Source organism: Bufo gargarizans, chromosome 9 (assembly GCF_014858855.1).
Source record: "Bufo gargarizans isolate SCDJY-AF-19 chromosome 9, ASM1485885v1, whole genome shotgun sequence".
In the NCBI taxonomy this organism is placed as follows: Eukaryota; Metazoa; Chordata; class Amphibia; order Anura; family Bufonidae; genus Bufo; species Bufo gargarizans.
This window is the reverse complement of record NC_058088.1, coordinates 164,186,114-164,209,786: the sequence shown is the minus strand read 5'-3', so window position 1 is coordinate 164,209,786 and position 23,673 is coordinate 164,186,114. Positions and strand designations below refer to the sequence as shown.

General features: G+C 41.9%; 1 protein-coding gene across 1 annotated transcript in view; it reads right to left on the bottom strand.

Annotated features, from left to right (window-relative positions):
- Positions 1-23,673, bottom strand: part of ADGRD2 (adhesion G protein-coupled receptor D2) — a 381,627-nt gene that overhangs the window by 84,834 nt on the left and 273,120 nt on the right. The window contains exon 23 of the mRNA XM_044268542.1: positions 23,533-23,591. Within this exon, the coding sequence (XP_044124477.1) occupies positions 23,533-23,591 (59 nt within the window). The remainder of the gene's footprint in view (positions 1-23,532; positions 23,592-23,673) is intronic.

Genomic DNA, 23,673 nt, shown 5'->3' with positions numbered 1-23,673 from the left:
ATAATCCCAATGGTGGACGATCGCATATCCTCGTACCTCGACTATATAAGACCTGAACACCCTACAATAGTGAAGGGACACGAACACCGGCTCCCTACACTAGACATGGAGGGAGTCAGGGTCACCTGGGATCCAGCAAACAGAAAATCACAAATTAATGTACAACACTTATCTTGTAGAAGAGTGGGAAATAGGATCAGCATGCACACACACTCCAAGAAGCTGTATAAACCGCACACTAATGCATTATGGGGAGGAATTTAAAGGGATGCAATCAGTCCAACTACATGACAGCTAAGAGAGGCTAACGAGATGAGGAACTGAAAACTAAAACCAAGAAAACTCAAGGAGGAGGTTCTGAAAGGCTTCTGTCAGAGCTTCTCAGCTGTCTGATTGTGACATTTGGATCCCCAGTCAGTGTAGCAAGGTGTAATGGTATTGTTCCCATTACCCAGCCTGTACACTCCCCTATTAGACCCTGTTTTCCTTTTATAGTGTGGAATAATTCCTCCCTATCCTTTTGCCTCGTAAACTTCGATTCACTTATCCCTAGAAACAACAGATAGCCCCATTCAAGTGAATGAGAGAAAAAGCTCTAATTACATTGCACCACCACTAAAATGTAGACGATGCAGCACTTACACAAGTGCCATGGCCCCTTCAGCTGATTGGTGGGGGTGCCAAGAGTCAGACCCCTGCCAATCTGATATTGATGAGCTATCCTGAGGATAGTTCATCAATATCATGTGTAAGGGATCGCTCTCTCTCAGGGGGTCGCAATCACAGATGTCTCATCAGACAGCGGATTTAAAGTCCAAAATGGTCATTTATTTTGGCACCAGCACACACAAAATACTTGCCCGTCTGGGCTCTAACTTCCCTGACTCACCTCTAATCACAGTTTATAGACAGGGTCTCATGCTCCTAGCCTTAGCAGATCTGCTCACCAAACACAAGTCCATACGTGCAGGAGATCCGGCTACACGTAGCCTCGTGGCCCCTCATCCCTCCAGGCTGAGACCACCCAGAGCCTCTGTAGGCCTCTGCTTCCAAGTTTTCTCCTCCCCAGACTGACACATATAGGGTTGGTTTTATGCATCCTTGATTACAGCAGGCCTCACCTGCGATGACCTCAGGTTAGGGGAAAGACATGCCCTGGAATGGGGGTGGACTGGGAAGGTCCCACTACCAAACCTACCTTCCCAGTCCACAAATAAAATCCAGCCCTTGTACTTAACAAACAAAATAGCTTCAGCAAATATATTTGCTGAAGCCAGCGCCATCTTCCTGGATTTTACTTATCTCACCCAGTTGAGGAACTTGGGTGAGATATACACCCCTTCCAGGACTTTTACTGTACACATCACCACACATGCAACCAGAATACCTCTTTAACTGCTTAGGAGCCCTGCAGCCTACACTTTGTCGCATGATAGTTGTCTTAGAAAATGGCTCACCCTGCAACATTTCAGACTTTAATGTGAAAAGTTGGACGCTGGAGCTATTCTTTCAACTATTCTGTAGTCACCGTTGTACCACATTGATAAAACATAACATAAAAAGCTGATTATAATTGCTAGAGATAAAAGCAATGAGAACTTTAAGCTTTCATCTATAAACCTTGTAATTTAAAGTAGTTACGTGACATATAATGCTTATCTAAGTAAATGACAACTTTTTAATCAAAGAAACCTAATTGAAGTCACGGACAAGATATCACAAAAGATTGGAAAAGGAAATAAAGAAATCTGCTTTGTGTTCAAATTGGTCGGAAAACATATATGTTTTAATTGTAACTATCTTTACATTATAATAGATGGCACACGTAGCTCTCTTTTGATCATCGTAAATGAATAACCTATAAATGTTTATGTTTCTATGCAAATGAAACATTGTTCGATTCATTGACTGTCAATCTTGTCAAGATCTTTGTATACACTTAGAAGTGCAAAACTATGAAGGACAATCCGACATAACATCTTAAGCAAAAAGTATTGCATTGCCTTCAGTTATCTTTCTAATGCACACCAAAGTACATGTACTTTAACCATTTACTTTTGATTATTTTTCAATATCATTATCGTAAGCTTTTACAAGTCAGTTGTTTTTTAGTTTTGTCTTCGTGGGGGGGGAGGGGGGGAAGTGGATAGGGCGTCCTTGGCATTTGAAAAGGCAGAGAGATTGCAAACTCTATCAAACATTGGTCTCTTTTGTAAGCTCTTAAGTCACTTTCATATGTTCAGTGTGAGTAACTGAGCAGTAGGTGGCAGGAATGGATCTGAGGAGATTAATTTAAACATGAACAGGAGCTCTGCTTAAAATCCCTCTAATCGCTTTGTATCTAGAAATGTTCTTTGTGTTTCCTAATCGGAATTAATTCACTGGAAATTTAGTTTCAAAGTAAATGACATTTGTATTGAGTTCTAAAGGACAGATTGCCCTCATATGTAAAAGATCATAATGTATTATAGAATTTTAATGTAGTTTATGGGGTAAAGGGGTTTTCTCATCTCAGACAATAGGGGCATATCGCTAGGATATATACCCATTGTCTGATAGGTGCGGGTTTCACAGCTGGGACAGGCACCTATATCGAGAACGGAGCCTCGAAAGTGGTGGAGGGCGCACTGCGCATTTTCTATGGGCCAGCCAAAAATAGCCTATTGTTGGCTCAGCTATTTCCGTTGGGACCATAGAAGTGAATGGGAACGGTGACTGGTCATGCGCAGTGCACTCCCATTTACTTCTATGGGGAGAGTGCTTGGTGGTGGCCAGAACAAAGTCCTCCAGCGACCACTTTGTGGGACTCTGTTCCAGATATAGATGAGGGACCCGCACCTATAAGACAATGGGCTCTCGTCCCCTCCATTCTGCCTCATAGGCTTGAGGCCAGGCCTGAAGCTAGGTAAAGCCTAGAATGTATTGGCTTCTTTGAGGGCATGACATCATGAGATCATGTGACCGCTTCCTCCCGCCCTTTATAGATTGTGCCAGATGCAGGAAAAGGCCTGTAAGGAGAAGCAGAGCAGCGTCCAGAGCAGGAAGCGTGGTAGAGATGGGGGGTTTGTCTCCTTAGCACCCCCTCCAGACGGTGGGTTTTGTCTCCTTTGTGCCCCCTCCACACAGTGGTAGAGATAAGCGAATTTCATATTTAGAAATTTGTTTATGCTTAGTTTGGTGGTAAAAGCAGAATTGCGTTAAGGATTCCGTTACCACGGACCATAACACAATTCTATGACGGAATGCATAACGGAATGCCATTAGAGGCATTCCGTTATTCATTCCGTAATAATAGAAGTGTATGGCCTGCATAACGGATCCGTCCCGTTTCCGTTATTCAGGGGAGTCCTCTAAAGGCATTCCTCTATGCATTCCGTCATGGAATTGCGTTATGGTCCGTGGTAACGGAATCCATAATGAAGATCTGCTTTTACCACCAAACGAAGCACAAACAAATTTCATAACATGAAATTCGCTCATCCATACCCAGTGGTTTTGCCTCCTCTGTGCCCCCTCTACACTGTGGGTTTTGTCTCCTCTGTGCCCCCTCCACACATTAGTTTTGCCTCTGTATTATTAGTATATGTAATAGTTCCCTCTGTATTATTATAATATATAATGGCCCCTCTGTATTATTAGCATATTTAATGGCCCCCTCTGTATTATTAGTATATATAATGCCCCCTCTGTATTATTATAATATATAATGGCCCCCTCTGTATTATTATAATATACACTCACCTAAAGAATTATTAGGAACACCTGTTCTATTTCTCATTAATGCGATTATCTAGTCAACCAATCACATGGCAGATGCTTCAATGCATGTAGGGTTGTGGTCCTGGTCAAGACAATCTCCTGAACTCCAAACTGAATGTCAGAATGGGAAAGAAAGGTGCTTTAAGCAATTTTGAGCGTGGCATGGTTGTTGGTGCCAGACGGGCCGGTCTGAGTATTTTACAATCTGCTCAGTTACTGGGATTTTCACGCACAACCATTTCTAGGGTTTACAAAGAATGGTGTGAAAATGGAAAAAAATCCAGTATGCAGCAGTCCTGTGGGCGAAAATGCCTTGTTGATGCTAGAGGTCAGAGGAGAATGGGCCGACTGATTCAAGCTGATAGAAGAGCAACGTTGACTGAAATAACCACTCGTTACAACCGAGGTCTGCAGCAAAGCATTTGTGAAGCCACAACACGCACAACCTTGAGGCGGATGGGCTACAACAGCAGAAGACCTCACCGGGTACCACTCATCTCCACTACAAATAGGAAAAAGAGGCTACAATTTGCACAAGCTCACCAAAATTGGACTGTTGAAGACTGCAAAAATGCCGCCTGGTCTGATGAGTCTCGACTTCTGTTGAGACATTCAAATGGTAGAGTCCAAATTTTGCGTAAACAGAATGAGAACATGTATCCATCATGCCTTGTTACCACGGTGCAGGCTGGTGGTGGTGGTGTAATGGTGTGGGGGATGTTTTCTGGGCACACTTCAGGCCCCTTAGTGCCAATTGGCCATCGTTTAAATGCCACGGGCTACCTGAACATTGTTTCTGACCATGTCCATCCCTTCATGACCACCATGTACCCATACTCTGATGGCTACTTCCAGCAGGATAATGCACCATGTCACAAAGCTCAAATCATTTCAAATTGGTTTCTTGAACATGACAATGAGTTCACTGTACTAAAATGGCCCCCACAGTCACCAGATCTCAACCCAATAGAGCATCTTTGGGATGCGGTGGAATGGGAGCTTTGTGCCCTGGATGTGCATCCCTCAAATCTCTATCAACTGCAAGATGCTATCCTATCAGTATGGGCCAACATTTCTAAAGAATGCTATCAGCACCTTGTTGAATCAATGCCACATAGAATTAAGGCAGTTCTGAAGGCAAAAGAGGGTCCAACACCGTATTAGTATGGTGTTCCTAATAATTCTTTAGGTGAGTGTATAATAGCCCCATCTGTATTATTATAATATGCAGTGTTCCCTCAAGATACAATATTAATTGGTTCCAGGACGACCATTGTATGCTGAAAACATTGTAAGTTGAGTAATCGGTTCCAAAGCCCCAAAATGTCATCCAAGATAAGAGAAAATGAACATTTATGAAAAATAAGCAGATAACTAAGGCAGATAAAAAAAGTCCTTACATATATCAGTCAGGCCTCATGCACATGACCGTATTTTGTTTCCTTGTCCATTCCGTTTTATTTGCTGATAGGATGCAGACCCATTCATTTCAATGGATCCGCAAAAAACGCGGACAGCACACCACGTTCTGTTCGCATCAGTATGTCTGTTCCATTAGCCCCGCAAAAAAAATAGTGCATGTCCTATTTTTTTCTAGTTTCCGGACAAGGATAGGCATTATTACAATGGATCCGCAAAAAAAAAAACGGATCTACAAAAAAAAGGATGCCATACGGAACGCCATCCGTGTTTTTTGCGGATCTGCAATTTGTAGACCACAAAACACATACGGTCGTGTGCATGTAGCCAAACAATAAGAAATAAACAGGTAGCACTGTATCCCATTATTAAAATCTAAAACAGAAAAAGAAAATTGGATTCGCCTTTTTTTGTCATCTTGTCCACTCAAAAAATTGGATATCAGTGATCAAAAAGTTGAACATACTCCAAAAATGATACCAATAAAAACTAGTTGATTCTGTAAAAAAAAAACAAGCCCTCATACAGCTCTGTGGGTGTAAATGTAAAAACATTATGGTTATTAAAAACTATACAAATCTGGTATCCCAATAATCGTATGGACCCACAGAATATATCATGTCATTTTTAGCACAGTGAACACCAAAATATCAAAACCCAAAAAACCATGGAAAAATTGTGTATTTTTTTGAAATTTCACCACACAAATATTTTTTTTGCCCTATTTCCAAGTTGCGAGTTCTAATAGCAACATTTAATATTACATAGGATGTAGTGAAAATCTGGGAAAAAAATCCAGATGTGGCGAATTTAGAAAAAAAATATGCAATTCCACCACAGTTTTATGGGGTTTTTTTTAAATGACATTTGCTATGCAGTAAAACTGACTTGTGACCTTCATTCCCTGGGTCAGTAAGATAATGGTGATACCACATTTGTACAGCTTTTCTTGTGTTTTAATACTGAAAAAATAATAACTTTGGGAAAAAATAATTTTTCATTGCCATATTCTGACCGCCATAACTTTTTTTTTTAGTTATAACTATGGAGCGTCATAATCTGCAGTTTTTATTGATACCATTTTGGGTTGTGTATGTCTTGTGGCGATGTGAACTGTAAAATGTACGGGAAAGTCCCAGAAGGCGGGTATATCTCTCCCAGATTACTCAACTGGCTGAGGTGGGAGAAATCCAGAATGACGCTGGCTTCAGTAAATATAGTTGCTGGAGCTATTTATTTATTCCGGGCTGGATTTTACTTGGATTGGGATGGTAGGTTTTGGCAGTGGGACCTCACAATCCACACCCCCCATTCCAGGGCAGTTGTTTGCCTAGCAGGAAGGTGATCGCAGGTGAAGGCTACCCTAATCAGGCTAGCATAAATCCACCCTCAGTGTGTCAGTTTGGGGGAGTGTCTGTGAACCTGGAGCATAGGCTCTATATGTGGTCTCAGTCAGGAGGGCTGAGGGGGCACAAAGCTATGTGAAGCCTGATATCGCCCCTGTATGGACTGATGCTTGATGAGCGGAACCTGCTAAGGCTTAGAGCCTGAGACCCTGACCCTAAGCGGTACTTAGGTAGAGCCCAAAATGTCAGTTAAATATATCATATAGGAGACACACACAGTGATATTTGAGAAGTGAAATGAAGTTTATTGGATTTACAGAAAGTGTGCTATAATTGTTTAAACAAAATTAGGCAGGTGCATAAATTTGGGCACCACAAAAAAGAAATGAAATCAATATTTAGTAGATCCTCCTTTTGCAGAAATTACAGCCTCTAAACGCTTCCTGTAGGTTCCAATGAGAGTCTGGATTCTGGTTGAAGGTATTTTGGACCATTCCTCTTTACAAAACATCTTTAGTTCATTCAGGTTTGAAGGCTTCCGAGCATGGACAGCTCTCTTTAAGTCACACCACAGATTTTCACTTATATTCAGGTCTGGGGACTGAGATGGCCATTCCAGAACGTTGTACTTGTTCCTCTGCATAAATGCCTTAGTGGATTTTGAGCAGTGTTTAGGGTCGTTGTCTTGTTGAAAGATCCAGCCCTGGCGCAACTTCAGCTTTGTCACTGATTCCTGGACATTGGTCTCCAGAATCTGCTGATACTGAGTGAAATCCATGCGTCCCTCAACTTTGACAAGATTCCCAGTCCCTGCACTGGCCACACAGCCCCACAGCTCGATGGAACCACCACCATATTTAACTGTAGGTAGCAGGTGTTTTTCTTGGAATGCTGTGTTCTTTTTCCTCCATGCATAACGCCCCTTGTTATGGCCAAATAACTCAATTTTATTTTCTTCAGTCCATAGAACCTTATTCCAAAATGAAGCTGGCTTGTCCAAATGTGCTTTAGCCCACCTCAAGCGGCCCTTTTTGTGCTGTGGGCGGAGAAAAGGCTTCCTCTGCATCACTCTCGCATACAGCATCTCCTTGTGTAAAGTGCGCCGAATGGTTGAACGATGCACAGTGACTCCATCTGCAGCAAGATGATGCTGTAAGTCTTTGGTGCTGGTCTGTGGGTTGACTCTGACTGTTCTCACCATTCGTCGCTTCTGTCTATCCGAGATTTTTCTTGGTCTGCCACTTCGAGCCTTAACTTGAACTGAGCCTGTGGTCTTCCATTTCCTCAATATGTTCCTAACTGTGGAAACAGACGGCGGAAATCTCTGAGACAGCGTTCTGTATCCTTTCCCTAAACCATGATGGTGAACAATCTTTGTCTTCAGGTCATTTGAGAGTTGTTTTGAGACCCCCATGTTGCTACTCTTCAGAGAAAAGTAAAAGAGGAGGGAAATTTACAATTGACCCCCTTAAATACTCTTTCTCATAATTGGATTCACTTGTGTATGTAGGTCAGGGGTCACTGAGCTTACCAAGCCAATTTGAGTTCCAATAATTAGTTCTAAAGGTTTTGGAATCAATAAAATGACAACAGTGCCCAAATTTATACACCTACCTAATGTTGTTTAAACAATTATAGCACACTTTCTGTAAATCCAATAAACTTCATTTCACTTCTCAAATATCACTGTGTGTGTCTCCTATATGATATATTTAACTGACATTTTTTATTGTAACAACCAATGATTTATACAGGAAAATCATGACGATTAACAAGGTTGCCCAAACTTTCGCATCCCACTGTATGTATATATATATATATATATATATATATATATATATATAGCGTAATGCAAAAAAAAAAAAATATGTATATGATCACATTTTAATAGTATGTTTTATTTTATTTGTATATAATATATTTAGAAGACAATGGCAGCACATCAGGCCGAATATTTTGTGAGTGCTGCCATATAAAAAATGCTAAATTTAGTGAAATTTTTTTGTGTGAAAAACACTTTAGTCACCCATGTGGTTGCAACATGTCAGCTTATTTATAGAGGCTTGAACAAAAAATTTTTAATAAATATTATATATATATAATGGAAAAATCTAAGGATTCCAGCTCTCCTAATAAAAATGCTTTATTCGACTTCCATAAAATCCGACATCAAATAGGACACTTTGCTGTGACGCGTTTCGGGCTATAACATCTTAGCCCTTCATCAAGACAAACAAATATACTAAAAACCTCCATTTTATACACAGGCAAGAGACATACTGGATGTTTAATCTTGGAACATGTATACCTAAGGGGTTGAACAGAAAACATGATTTAACCCTACAATATAAATAATATGATTTTCACATGTAATGGGTTTCCGTTCCACCTGGTTGAATTTCCTCCCCTCTGTCAAGTTCTGCTAGTCACCAGGTATTGACCCCAGGTGATGGCGATTATTCAATCAGGTGGGTATGTCTTGTATAAAATTGAGGTTTTTAGTATATTTGTTTGTCTTGATGAAGGGCTAAGATGTTATAGCCCAGAAACGCATCACAGCAAAGTGTCCTATTTGATGTCGGATTTTATGAAAGTCGAATAAAGCATTTTAATTAAGGAGAGCTGGAATCCTTAGATTTTTCCATATTTGCACCTGACTCAGTCCGGGTCTGATTTTCCGTGCTCCACTGGGAGGTGGCAGGTGAGAGCTGCAGTGATTTTCCTATCACTTACTTTTACATATTTACATATATATTGACCATGGCAAGGCCTGTTCTGAGTGCAAGTTGTGTTAAACCGATGTATGGTCATGGCCACCGTGCTGCAGCTCGGTTTCAGGATGTTGGCAACCTTCTTATAGCCTAGGCCAGGGATGCCCAACCTGCAGCCCTCCAGCTGTTGCCAAACTACAATTCCCAGCATGCCTGGACAGCCTACAGCTATTAGGGCATGCTGGAGGGCTGAGCATCCCTGGCCTAGGCCATCTATATTACTGAAAAAGAGATAGCACTTAATAATAACATGCAAAAAGTGGATGTCTTTATTCACCCATGTTTGTGCGTCATGTAGAAGTGCTGCCTCTTTTTCTTTATTGTATCAAGTACTGCTCCGTGATCTTGAGAAGGATGTATTTTATTTTTTTACTTTCTTTAGGTATCCAAGTATACCCCAGCATGCAATCATTAGACTGCAATTTGTATAAAGTAATGGAATTTTACCCATTACCATACAAAGATGGCTATATTACAATTCAGTGCTGCTACCTGCTGGTCTGAATTGTAATGTACATGTAATATGTACAGGCTCTGGCTAATTACTTCAATGGAATATCTTCCCCTATTTGGACGCATTCCTGCCTGGCAAGCTCCTGTTTCTGGGTTTTCTGCCATGGTCACATCTGACCACAATATATGAGGTCAGATGGGACTACATATTGTGGTCAAATGTGAGCCCCGGATGTTTGTTATGTGAAACAACTGGAACTGAGTTGCGATGGCTATAGACCTTTTTGTTTTACCTATGTAGTAGAAAACAGCAATCGCATATGATTGTGTATACTACCCATTTGGTTTTGCAAGTAATTGTCCCCCAAACTTGGAATTAATGAACTCCTAGATTTACTTGTAGGTCACGTCTCAGATGGTTGCAGAACTGGTAGTGGCTGCAGCAATAATTCCTGCTTATTAATAGATTTCTCAGCTATTTGCCCTCTGCTCCTTGTGACTCACTGAATCGCCCCTTTACACGAACATCACGTACATTTCTCGTAAATTAAGGGGTTGTTGATGAGCTATCTTCGGATACAATGTGCTAATTTTTGTGAATGTTTTTATCTCCCATTCAGCCAAAATAAACATGCAAGTTTTTTTGACCCAAGAACTTGCAACTCTTCTGAGGAATTGCATTGAATAAACTTTCAGTTTAACGGAGAATGGTTCTGCCAGACGTATGGCAATGTGACCCCCTGCGGACCTTACTTTCGACAACCTGTTCCTGGCGGAACTAGAGAATGATATGATTTACACATCTAAAAATTCACACTGTATATCAAATACATGCATTTATTATGACAATTCATTGATAAAATTGTTATTGTTTTGTTAGGTTCATCAACGCTTTTGTGAGTTATCTGAATAATGCGCAGATTAAATAACAATGAACCACAGTTTAAATTACAGGTGAGAAATCTGAAAGACCAATTAACAAAAAAAGAGATTATCCTAAATCCCTGAGCGATGACTCTCTAAATAGGGCTAGAAATTGGTTGTGGTCGTTGTAAAAAATGGACAACATGAGAGAACTTGGTTTACATTTTCTTTTCAGTACAGTCCAATGGCTAAAAGGAGGAGGTGATAGAAATAGCGGTGCACAAAAATTGGCACATTGTATCTGAGCATCCGCTTTTGTCAGAGGTAGATCATCAACAACCCCTTTCTTGTCATTAGATGAGAAATTTACGTGTAGGAGCAACTGGCTGAGAAGTATATTACCACTGCGGACAGTACCAGTTCTGGGACGATTTGAGACGTGACCTACTTGTAAATCTAAGAGGCAATTAGTTCCAAGTTAATATAGGATAACAGAGATTCTAAATACATGAAGTTTATGGGGTTAAAACTAGCGTTGAGCGAATCGAAGTTGACAAAGTGGAATTTGATCCGAATTTCAGGAAAAAAATTGATTTGTCACAAATCCAAATTTCCTGCCGATTAGTGGCAACAAATCAGATTTTTTTTTCTAAAATGGCTGCTGCACATGTTACAAAGTCAAAGTAAGAAGCCGGAAATGAGGGATCACCCACAATGCTGTGAAGCCAGCCAGTCAGTAGATAGTCAGCCCCTGTGATGTCACAGCCCTATAAAAAGCCTCATCCTGCCCGGTCTCTGCAATTTTCCAGTGAACTGAGCATAGGGACAGATGTGACAAGTGCTAGGGAAAGTGATTAGGAATTGATTATAGTCAATGGGGACGAAGCGGCGGTCCGGCGGCACAGCAAAATAGCGGCAGGACGGATCCGACAGGGTGACCTGTGGTGGTATCTAAGAGCAACACACTATATGTGCGGGGTCTGCGCTCCTGAACATAAATGCAAACGCCATAGGTGGGTTTAGCGTAGGATCCGCCTGAACTGAGACCACCTTGTCGCTTGGTAGGTGGGCTCAGATGTGTTTTGATCAGAATGTATTGACCAAGTGTCTCAGACTTTATCAATAGAGTGAGGGCTTAGTCCATATGTTATGCTTGCATCTATTATTATAGTGCATTTTTTTCTGTGATTGTATAAATGTAGCCATGTACATCCACAACATTCATTATCCTATCGTGCAGGATGTTTTATTTTTTTATTTTCTCCGTGATTTGTTCTACTACACTTTTGCTGCACTAATTGGGGTTAAAAAAAAGTGTTTTTGATGCTACAGATTTTAGGTTGTTCATATTCTTTTATACATTAGTAATTCAGTTAATTCTGTAATTGGGGTGAAATAGCGGTCTGATACTACTGATTTTGGGGTGTTCACATTGTTATTTTACATAAGCAATTCCATTAATCCTTGATTCTGTAATTGGGGCGAAATTGCGCCTGATACTACTGATTTTGGGGTGTTCACGTTCTTTTATACATAAATCTGTTAATTCTTGATTCTGTAATATTGATTTTGGGGTGTTCATATTCATTAATATATATATAAGTCCATTCATCCTTGATTCTGTAATTGGGGTGAAATAGTGGTCTGATACTACTGATTTTGGGATGAACTGGTTCTGTGGCAATCTATGAGGAATCAGCTGACTGAGTAAAGGGATGGCGCTCTTTCACTCTATAGTACAATCTTGAGCCACTGCAAGTCGTTTATGCCTGACGTTAACATTGACCTGTAAGGCTGAGTTCGCACTTCGTTTTTTTGGGTCAGATTTGGCCCCGTAACTGACCAAATAAGTGAAGTGTGAAATGATTCTAAGAGCGATACCCAATCGAAACTTTTGCACCGGTATGGATTTGATACTGGGATTTGCCTTTTGTCGCACCTGAGTGGTTAACTGCTGCTGATCACAGCGCCTTGTCGTAGAATCATATAGCTGGCACCCGCCTCCTGTATTTTAATTCATGAGTGAGTTACCTTCATTGGTGGCTCAGTGCGCCCATCCCCCAGTATTAAAAACATTCGTTGCGCAGTGCGCCCCCCCAACCCCCGCAGTAGTAAAGTCATTGGTGACAGTGGCCACAGGGTACCCTCCCCTCCTCCTCATTGGTGGCAGTGGCAGTTCCAATCAGAGCCCCAGTAGTGTAATCGTGGAGCTCCGATTAGTTACCATGGTAGCCAGGACGCTACTGAAGCCCTGGCTGCCATGGTAAGCTACCTGCTGCCGTGTGCACAAAGCACAGGGCAGCAGGAAGAGTGTGAGGTCCCATTCACCCAATAGATCTCTAAGAGTTCTAGCCCCAAAGGGGGCTAATAGTTAGTAAGTCAAAAGTAAAAATAAAAAAAAGTTTAAAAAAAACCCCCAAAATATTAAAGGGGTTGTCCGGGTTCAGAGCTGAACCCGGACATACCCTTATTTTCACCCCGGCAGCCCCCCTGAGCCTAGCATCGGAGCATCTGATGCTCCGATGCGCTCCCGTGCCCTCCGCTAAACCGCGCAGGGCACAGGCTCTTTTGTTTTCAATAACACACTGCCGGGCGGTAACTTCCGCCCGGCAGTGTGTTCCGTGACGTCACCGGCTCTGAGGGGCGGGCTTTAGCTCTGCCCTAGCCGTTTTACTGGCTAGGGCAGAGCTAAATCCCGCCCATCAGTGCCGGTGACGTCACTGGGGTTCCTGGCAGCCCCATGGAGAGCCCCGGTACGTCACCGGAACTCCTAAAAATGTCTTTGCCCTGTGCAATTTAGCGCAGGGCAAAGGGGAGCATGAACTGCTCCGATGCTCCTGTCATGGGGGCTGCCGGGCTCTGATGCTCTGAACCCGGACAACCCCTTTAAGTTTAAATCCCCCTTTTCCCAATTTTACATATAAAATATATAAACTATAAATAAACAAACATATCACATATCGCCACGTCCGAAAAGTCTAAACTATTAAAATATTAAAAAATATCTCCTTATCACTGTAACAGAAAAATTAAAAATAAACTGTGATTCGCCATTTTTTTGTCACCTTGTGCCCCCAAAAAATAGGATAGGACTGTTCATTTATGGGCCGGACAATCCATAAAATGCAGAATGCACACAGCTTTTTTGGTATATATATTTTTTTTGCCTGGTATTGAATGGTATCGAGTATCGCAATATTTCTATAGTATCGAAACCGAATAAAAATTTGGGTTTTGTGACAACCCTATTCACTAAAAGCTGATTTTTAACATGTTATGTCACAAATTAATTCGGATTGAATACATTTTTCTTAAAAAATTCGGCAAAGCACCCGAATTGAATTTTTTTAAACTTCGCTCATCTCTAGTTAAAACAAGTTCAGCCATTAAAATATGGAGGAGATAGGCATAGAGAATTATTGCGGAAACAAAAGCACTGGAGCATCTTGGCTTAAATGATAGAAATTATATGAAATAAAATGTGTTTCATTAAACTAAAGTGTCTATTTATAACTCTTCTTAAGTGGAATTGCTGAACCTTTTATATTCATGTTATGTTGTATATGTTTTGTATGTGGATTGTTCAGTTGATCTTGTTATGTAGAATGTGATGTGGCTATAAAGGGAATGGCTTACATACAGATGGGGTAAGGTTAGCACTCCAGCTCTTAACTCAAATTTCTTAACTCATCTCGTTATCTTGAGACAAAAGCCATTGAAAATGAATTGAAGGTGTTTGCTTAGATTAGATATGTGGATAGGGAAATGACTTCAAATAACATAAAATACGTAAAAATGAAAAATAATAATCTTATTGATCTAGGAGGAAGAAGTCCATATGGAGTAGGTGGCTGAGGAGGCGGTGGATGTGGCGGTGTAGGTGGAAGCAGCGGCGGTGGAGGAGGAGGAGGTAGCCTACACTGATTTTCGTTTTTAATATTTTTTTTATTAGTGTACACCCCAAAACATTGGGAAAAATAACCTGTGATAACTCCCTCAAGCTGTACAAAATAAACGTTCAGACAATACACTGGTTGCAGGGCAGGCCAGCACCTCCAAGGCGTAAAGGGCAGGCTCAGGCCATGTGCCCAATTTGGAGACCCAGAGGTTGAAGGGGGCAGAACCATCAGACAGTACATGTAGGCGTGTGCAAACATACTGCCCCACCATGTAGCACATCCCAGTGATGTCCATGATCCAATTGGATATCTGCTCTATCAACTTTCAATGTTCTTTTCTGCTCCTACCATGTTGATCACGGTTAGCGGCAAATAAGGGTTCCACGCCGGAGAGGGAGCGTGAGAAAGAGAGACCACATCCAAGGGAGGTTAATTGCTTGAAATTAAATATGATCGAGCGGAAAAGTGGGACAAATTATTGAAACACAAATGTGGGACAAGTTGTTAAAGTTTAAGAACTGAATGAAAGGAGGGGGCGCGCATCAATTAAATAAGAATTTTTGAAATTTAATTCCCTGTCACCTATGCAGAGCAGGGGTTTGTATACGGCAAAATTGGTAAAATGTCACCTGACAATGTAACAGATGATTTTTTTTAATTTATGTTACTATCACCTATGCAGAGCAGGGGTTTAATCACGACAATAATGGTAAATTGTCACCCAAAAAAGTAACAGACAAATTAGTGAAATGTTTTTACCTGTCTACTAGGTATAGCAGTGAAAAACAATAAAAAACAAAAACAACCATGGGTGTCAGTTGCCGAATTAGTGTACACTGCAATAGTGCGGCTATATAAACAGACTACCCAACATTATATAACTGGACAAGCTTTTTGAATACAGGAAAGAAACAAGAGAACTAAAGCTCATAGACATCCAATAATGAAAAATAGTATACTTTATTAGTTACAAAAAAAATCAACGGATAATGAATACCATAAAAAAGAGGATAAGAAGCAAAAAACAAAAAACACCATCCATGGTGTTTTTTGTTTTTTGCTTCTTATCCCCCTTTTTTTATGGTATTCATTATCCATTGATTTTTTTGTAACTAATAAAGTATACTATTTTTCATTATTGGACGTCTATGAGCTTTAGTTCTCTTGTTTCTTTTAGGTATAGCAGTGGTATATCACACCCAAAAATTGGTGAATTTCAACCAAAAATATAACAGACAAATTAGTGAAATGACAAAATAAAATACATACAAAAGAATAAAAATAAAAATTTATAAGGTGGAGTTCCATATGGAGTTGGAGTTTGAGGAGGCGGTAGATGTAGCGGTGTAGGTGGAAGCGGCGGTGGAGGAGGACGAGGTAGCCAACACGGGTTTTTGGTTAAATTATTTTTTATTATTATATATTTTTTTTTATTAGGGTACACGCCAAAAGAGTGGGAAATATCCAAAATACAACAATGAGCAATTGCGCTGTAGTATACCAATGGCTAGTTAAGGCTTTTATACATGTCTATTCTGCACAAGGTACGGACAAGTCCTGTGGGATACCTTCCTGGTTCATTTTCATGAACGTGAGCTTGTCCACATTGGCTGTGGACAGGCGGCTGCGCTTGTCTGTGATGACGCCCACTGCCGTGCTAAACACACGTTCAGACAATACACTGGCTGCAGGGTAGGCCAGCATCTCCAAGGCATAAAGGGCAAGCTCAGGCCATGCGCTCAATTTGGAGACCCAGAAGTTGAAGGGGACAGACCCGTCATTCAGTACGTGTAGGCGTGTGCACACATACTGCTCCCCCATGTTGCTGAAATGCTGCCTCCTGGAAAGACTTTCCATATCAGCTGATGGTGCTGGTTGTTGTGGCTTGCTGACAAAGCTTTTCCACATTTAGGCCATGCTAACCCTGCCTTCTGAGGTGCTGGTGGTGCCCCAGCTGCATTGGTGATCTCCTCCTCCTCCTCTGCCTCCACCTTGTGCTTCCACTGTGCCCCCGCTGTCAGGTGGGAATGCCACCAGCAGCGCGTCTACCAGCGTGCGCTTGTACTCGCGCATCTTACGATCACGCTTCAGTGACGGAATTAAGGACGGTATGTTGTCCTTGTAACGGGGATCCAGCAGCGTGGCCATCCAGTAATCAGCACAAGTTAGAATGTGGCAACTCGGCGGTTGTTGCGGAGACACTGCAGCATGTAATTGCTCATGTGTACCAGGCTGCCCAGAGGCAACGAAAAGCTGTCCTCTGTGGGAGGTGTATCATCTGTGTCCTCTGTATCCCCACAGCCACGCACCAGTGATGGCCATGAGCTGGTTTGGGTGCCACCCTGCTGTGAACATGGTTCCTCCTCCTCCATCTCCTCCTCATCCTCCACCTCGTCATCCACCAGAACTGTGCCCTGGCTGGACAATTGTGTACCTGGCGTTTGTGGGTGCAGGAACCCACCATCGGAGGGTTGTAAATGACTGGCTGAAAACCCTATGAAATTATCCCTCTTCCTCCTTCTCCTCCTGTGCCACATCCTCTTCCATCATCGTCAGCAAAGTTTTTTTTGAAGGAGGCATAGAAGTTGGATAGTAACTATGAGAACGGCGTTATCGGCACTGGCCATGTTGGTGGAGTACTCAAAACAGTGCAACAAGGAACACGGGTCTCGCATGGAGGCCCAGTCATTGGTGGTGAAGTGGTGCTGTTCTGCAGAGCGACTCACCCGTGCGTGCTGCAGCTGACACTCCACTATCGCCTGCTGCTGATCTCACAGTCTGGCCAGCATGTGCAAGGTGGAGTTCCATCTTGTGGGCACGTCACATATGAAGCGGTGAGCAGAAAGGCCGAAGTTACGCTGCAGTGCTGACAGGCCGAAAGCGCGCACATACAGACCGGACTTTATGCAGCAGCTCTGACATATTGGGGTAATTTTAAGTAACCTCTGCACCACCAAATTCAGCACATGCGCCAGACAAGGGATGTGCATAAAACCGGCTAGTCCCAGAGCTGCTACGAGATTTCGCCCATTATCGCACACCACCAGGCCGGGCTTGAGGCTCACTGGCACCAACCCACTCATCAGTCTGTTGTTCAAGGACCGTCCACAGCTCCTGCGCGGTGTGTGGATTGTCCCACAAACAGATACGTTTTAAAACTACCTGCTGTCGTTCACCCCTGGCTGTGCTGAACTTGGAGGTGACTGTGTTGCGTTGACTGGATGAGGAGCTGTTGGAGGATGAGGAAGCGGAGTAGGAGGAGGAAGCAACAGGAGGCAAAGAGAAGCACCCTGTAATCCTCGGTGGTGGAAGGACAAGCGCCAAACTGCTATCTGCCTCAGGCTCAACCGCCACTGCATTTACCAAGTGTGCTGTTAGGGAGATATAACGTCCCTGACCGTGCTTACTGGTCCATGTATCCGTAGTGAGGCGCACTTTGCCACAGATGGCGTTGCGCAGTGCACACCTGATTTTGTCCCCCACTTGGTTGTGCAGAGAAGGGATGGCACGCCTGGAAAAGTAGTGGTGGCTGGGTACGACGTACTGTGGGACAGCCACCGCCATAAGGCTTTTAAAACTCTCCGTCTCCACCAGATGGAATGACAGCATTTAAAAGGCCAGTAATTTTGAAATGCTGGCATTCAGGACCAGATATTGCATGTGGGTAGGGGGGTACTTCCTCTCCAGTGTTTGGGAGATAAAGAACTGAATGCTTCCTTGGGACATTGTGGAGATGCTTGGTGACCCAGGAGGTGGTGTGGCTGGCAGATCCTCTGTTTGCAGGGTGTCAGGTGGCACTGTCACTCCAGAGGTAGATGAAGAGGCAGAGACTACAGCAGAAGAGGTAGCAGGAGGAGCCAGAGACCTTTCTTGGTTTTTGAGGTGTCTATTCCACTGCAGCTCGTGCTTTGCACTAAGATGCCTGGTCATGCAGGTTGTGCTCAGGTTGAGAACATTTATGCCTCGCTTCCGGCTCTGATTGCACAGTGTGCAAACCACTCGTGTCTTGTTGTCAGCACGTTGTCTGAAGAACTGCCTCGCCAGGTAACTCCTTGGCTTGCTCGGTCCCTTGCTGGGGTGGGCAGTAGCAGGCGTACTGTCTAGGAGACGGCCTCTCCGCATTTGCACCCTGCTCCCTCTTCTGCTGTGCTGGTGGCTCTTTGCGACCACCGCCTCCTCCTCCGAACTACACAGGTCACTTGCATGACCTTGATTCCATGTGGGGTCGAGAACCCTCATCGTCCTCCACATCATCTTCTACCCAATCTTCACTCCTGCCCTCCTTGTCAGTCTGCACACTGCAGAAAGCCACAGCAGTTGGCACCTGTATTTCGTCATCATCCAAGACGTGCTGCGGTGGTCCTCCCATGTACTCATCTTGAAACATAAGTGGTTGGGCATCGGTGAACTCAAATCTCTTCCACAGATGTATTGTACTGTATTGAAACAAGTATCAGACCATGTCCCATAATGGGACAAAAAAATAAAGTGAAAAAAAAATGTGTTTCAAGTAAAAAAAAAAAATAATGCGTCCTTTTCCAAAAATACCAAAGTAAAAGAAAAATAGGGAAAAGACATATAGACATATTAGGTATTGTTGCTTCCGTATCGACCAGCTCTATAAAATTATCAGATGACCTAACCCCTCAGATGAACACCGTAAAAAAATAAAAATAAAAACTGTGCTAAATAAACAATCTTTTTGTCACCTTCCTTCACAAAAAGTACAACAGCAAACGATCAAAAAGGCGTATGCCCACCAAAATCGCCCAAAAACTGAAAAAACTATGGCTTTCAGAATATGGAGACACTAAACCATCATTATTATTTTTTTTTTCAAAAATGATATTATTCTGTAAAACTTACATTAAGAAAAGTATACATATTAGGTATCGCTGCGTCCGTATCGACTGGCTCTATAAAAATATCACATGACCTAACCCCTCAGATGAACACCGTAAAAAAAAAAACTGTGTAAAAAAAGCCATATTTTGTCATCTTACATCACAAAAAGTGTAATAGCAAGCGATCAAAAAGTCTATGCACCCCAAAATAGTGCCAATCAAACAGTCCTCTCATTCCACAAAAAATGAGAGCCTATCTAAAATAAACGCCTAAAAACTGAAAAAACTATGTCTCTCAGACTATGGAGACACTAAAACATGATTTTTTGTTTCAAAAATGAAATCATTGTGTAAAACTTACATAAATAAAAAAATTGGATACATATTAGGTATTGCCACGTCTGTGACAACCTGCTCTATAAAAATACCACATGATCTAACCTGTCAGATGAATGTTGTAAATAACAAACAAAAAAACGGTGCCAAAAAAGCTATTTCTTGTTACCTTGCCTCACAAAAAGTGAAATATGGAGCAACCAAAAATCATATGTACCCTAAACTAGTACCAACAAAACTTCCACCCTATTCCGTAGTTTCTAAAATGGGGTCACTTTTTTGGAGTTTGTACTCTAGGGGTGCATCAGGGGGGAGTCAAATGGGACAGGGTGTCAAAAAAACCAGTCTAGCAAAATCAGCCTTCCAAAAACCGTATGGCATTCCTTTCCTTCTGCGCCCTGCCGTGTGCCCGTAAGCAGTTTACGGCCACATATGGGGTGTTTCTGTAAACGACAGAATCAGGGCCATAAATATTGAGTTTTGTTTGGCTGTTAACCCTTGCTTTGTTACTGGAAAAAATGGATTAAAATGGAAAATTTGCCAAAAAATTTAAATTTAAATTTTCCATTAATTCTTGTGGAACACCTAAAGGGTTAACAACGTTTGTAAAATCAGTTTTGAATACCTTGAGGGGTGTAGTTTCTTAGATGGGGTCACTTTTTTGGAGTTTCTACTCTAGGGGTGCATCAGGGGGGCTTCAAATGGGACATTCTGTCAAAAAAAACAGTCTAGCAAAATCTGCCTTCCAAAAATCGTATGGCATTCCTTTCCTTCTGCGCCCTGCCGTGTGCCAGTACAGTGGTTTACGACCACATATGGGGTGTTTCTGTAAACTACAGAATCAGGGCCATAAATAATGAGTTTTGCTTGGTTGTTAACCCTTGCTTTTTAACTGGAAGCAAATATTAAAATGGAAAATATGCCAAAAAAGTGAAAATTTTTAAATTGTATCTCTATTTTCCATTAATTCTTGTGGAACACCTAAAGAGTTAACAATGTTTGTAAAATCAATTTTGAATACCTTGAGGGGTATAGTTTCTAGAATGGGGTCATTTTTGGGTGGTTTCTATCATGTAAGCTTCACAAAGTGACTTCAGACCTGAACTGGTCCTTTAAAAATTGTTTTTTTGAAAATTTCAAGATTTACTTCTAAACTTCTAAGCCTTGTAACAGCCGCAAAAAATAAAATATCATTCCCAAAATGATCCAAAGATAAAGTAGACATATGGGGAATGTAAAGTAATAATTATTTTTGGAGGTATTACTATGTATTATAGAAGTAGAGAAATTGAAACTTTTTGGTAAATTTGGTATTTTTTTATAAATAAAATGAATTTTTTTTACTCCATTTTACCAGTGTCATGAATTACAATATGTGACGAAAAAACTATCTCAGAATGGCCTGGATAAGTCAGAGCGTTTTAAAGTTATCACCACATAAAGTGACACTGGTCAGATTTGCAAAAAATTGCCTGGTCCTTAAGTTGAAAATGAGCCCGGTCCTTAAGGGGTTAAAGGGAACCTGTCACCTGGATTTTGTATACAGAGCTGAGGACATGGGTTGCTAGATGGCCGCTAGCACATTCGCAATACCCAGTCTCCATAGTTCTCTGTGCTTTTATTGTGTAAAAAAAAAAAGATTTGATACATATGCAAATTAACATAAAAGAGTCATATCTTACTTGTGTGACCAGAGAAGTCATATTTTCAAGCTCTGACTCATCTCAGGTTAATTTGCATATGTATCAAATCGGTTTTTTTTACACAATAAAAGCGCAGAGAGCTATGGGGACTGGGTATTGCGGATGTGCTAGTGGCCATCTAGCAACAAGTTAACAATGATTCTGTCCTATTCTCTCCCTCACAGCAGCAGCATCCTATCCCTACACTAATCAGAGCAGAGTGACGTGCAGCGCTACGTGACTCCAGCTTATATAGAGGCTGGGTCACATGCTGCACAGGCCAATCACAGTCATGCCATTAGTAGGCATGGCTGTGATGGCTTCTAAGAGCACACTAGTTAAATGCTTGTTGATTGGCTGCTCTGCAGCCTTTCAAAAAGCGCCATTAACTCGCCGAACACCGAACCCGAACTTTTATAGAAATGTTCAGGGTCCAAAAATCCTAAAGTTCGGTACGAACCCGAACTTTACAGTTCGGGTTCGCTCAACCCTAGTGAAGACGATTGGTGAGTGCCATGCTTCATATTTTCTGGATGGACTAGGTCTATAGGAATTTCATTTTCATATCCAAGGATGCCAAAGACGATTTCTAATTAGTGTGGTAGGCTTCAGCCTTGTACGCTCGTCTCCTCTGCAGTCCCATGGTCACATCTGTATGCAGTCACATAGTCTATCTGCACTGGGTGATAGAAAAAGTTGCAACGTATTCATGCACTCAGAACGGAAAGGAACTTTTTTAGCAGAAAGCAGGCACCTCAGGAGCCGAATCTGGTGACTGTATTTTTTTTTTATTTTGTATACAGTATATAGTGAAACAATTAACCTTCCATATCAGTCAAAGGAAAGCATGCCGCATGTGCGTGTTTTGCTCTTCTTCATATCAGGGATCCCGTTCTGGACACGCATGTGCGTGGTTTGCTCTTCTTCACATCAGGGATCCCATTCTGCACCTGCCTGATATTGGTGGCATATCTTTGAATTCTATATGTACTTTAGTGCAGATGTGGCCTCATACAAATGCAGCCACCTTTCCACTGAGGTGTATATATAATATTTGGCACTGGTTACCCACTCTCCACTATGGCCAAAAGATGAGGATCTGGATCCTTGGGCCTCATGATTACCTCAGAATTACCCAACAGGTTATTTGAAAAAGGGGTTTCTTAAGGCCTCATGCACACAGACTTTTTTTTTGCGGTCTGCAAAAACGGTTTCCGTTGTTCCGTGATCCATGTCCGTTTATTCTTCCGTGGGTCTTCCTTGATTTTTGGAGGATCCACGGACATGAAAAATGAAAAAAAAAAATCTAAGTCAAGTTTGCCTTTGAAATAATAGGGAAAAAAAACGGACACGGATCACGGACACTGATCACGGACAATCTTGTGTGCATCCGTGATTTTTCGCGGACCCATTGACTTGAATGGGTTCGTGAACCATTGTCCGTGAAAAAAATATTTTGTTCACGGACTGGAAACACGGATCACGGACGCGGATGCCAAACGGTGCATTTTCCGATCTTTCCACGGACCCATTGAAAGTCAATAGGTCCGCGGAGAAAAACGGAAAACGGCACAACGGCCGCGGATGCACACAACGGTCGTGTGCATGAGGCCTAAAGTGGTTGTGTCATGAAACATATTGTACATTTTTTTAAACCAGCACCTGGACCTGAATAATTTAGTAATTGTATGTAATTATACATTTTGTATAGCTGTTCAATAAAATATTTGCATAGCGCCGCCTGCTGTTTGTTCTTTTCCTTTTTTTGTTGTCCGTCTCACTGAGCTGGTCGAACATGCTCAGTTTAAATCTTTAACTGCCACCAGCCATATCTCCTGCTAGAAGCTATGGCAGTTACAAGGAGAGAGCTGCAGCGGAATGGACATGCCGCTGAGCTGCCAGGCTGAAGATAGACTAGCAGAACAATTAGGGCAATGCATGGGGAGATCTCTGGACCCACGTGCAGTACAGGGCTGGTTCTAGCTTTGTTATTGTCATGTACCATATGATGTCTGATTTTCATTTTTTACATCATGGCATAGCCCCTTCAATAGACTTTAAACCACTACATAAGCCACAAATTGAGTTATCCACCAAGAAGTATTGCACATGCTGACAAAAAAAACTATAAAAAAAAAGTCCCGGTGATATCTACTTACTGTGTTTTCAGTTGACAAGATGGAATATATGTTAACTGGGTGCTTGGAAACCACATGTCCTGAAAAACATAAGCAATGTAAAAATTGCAAAGATTTATGATGAAAATTTGGCCATGAAAATGTATATAATTGATTAAAAAC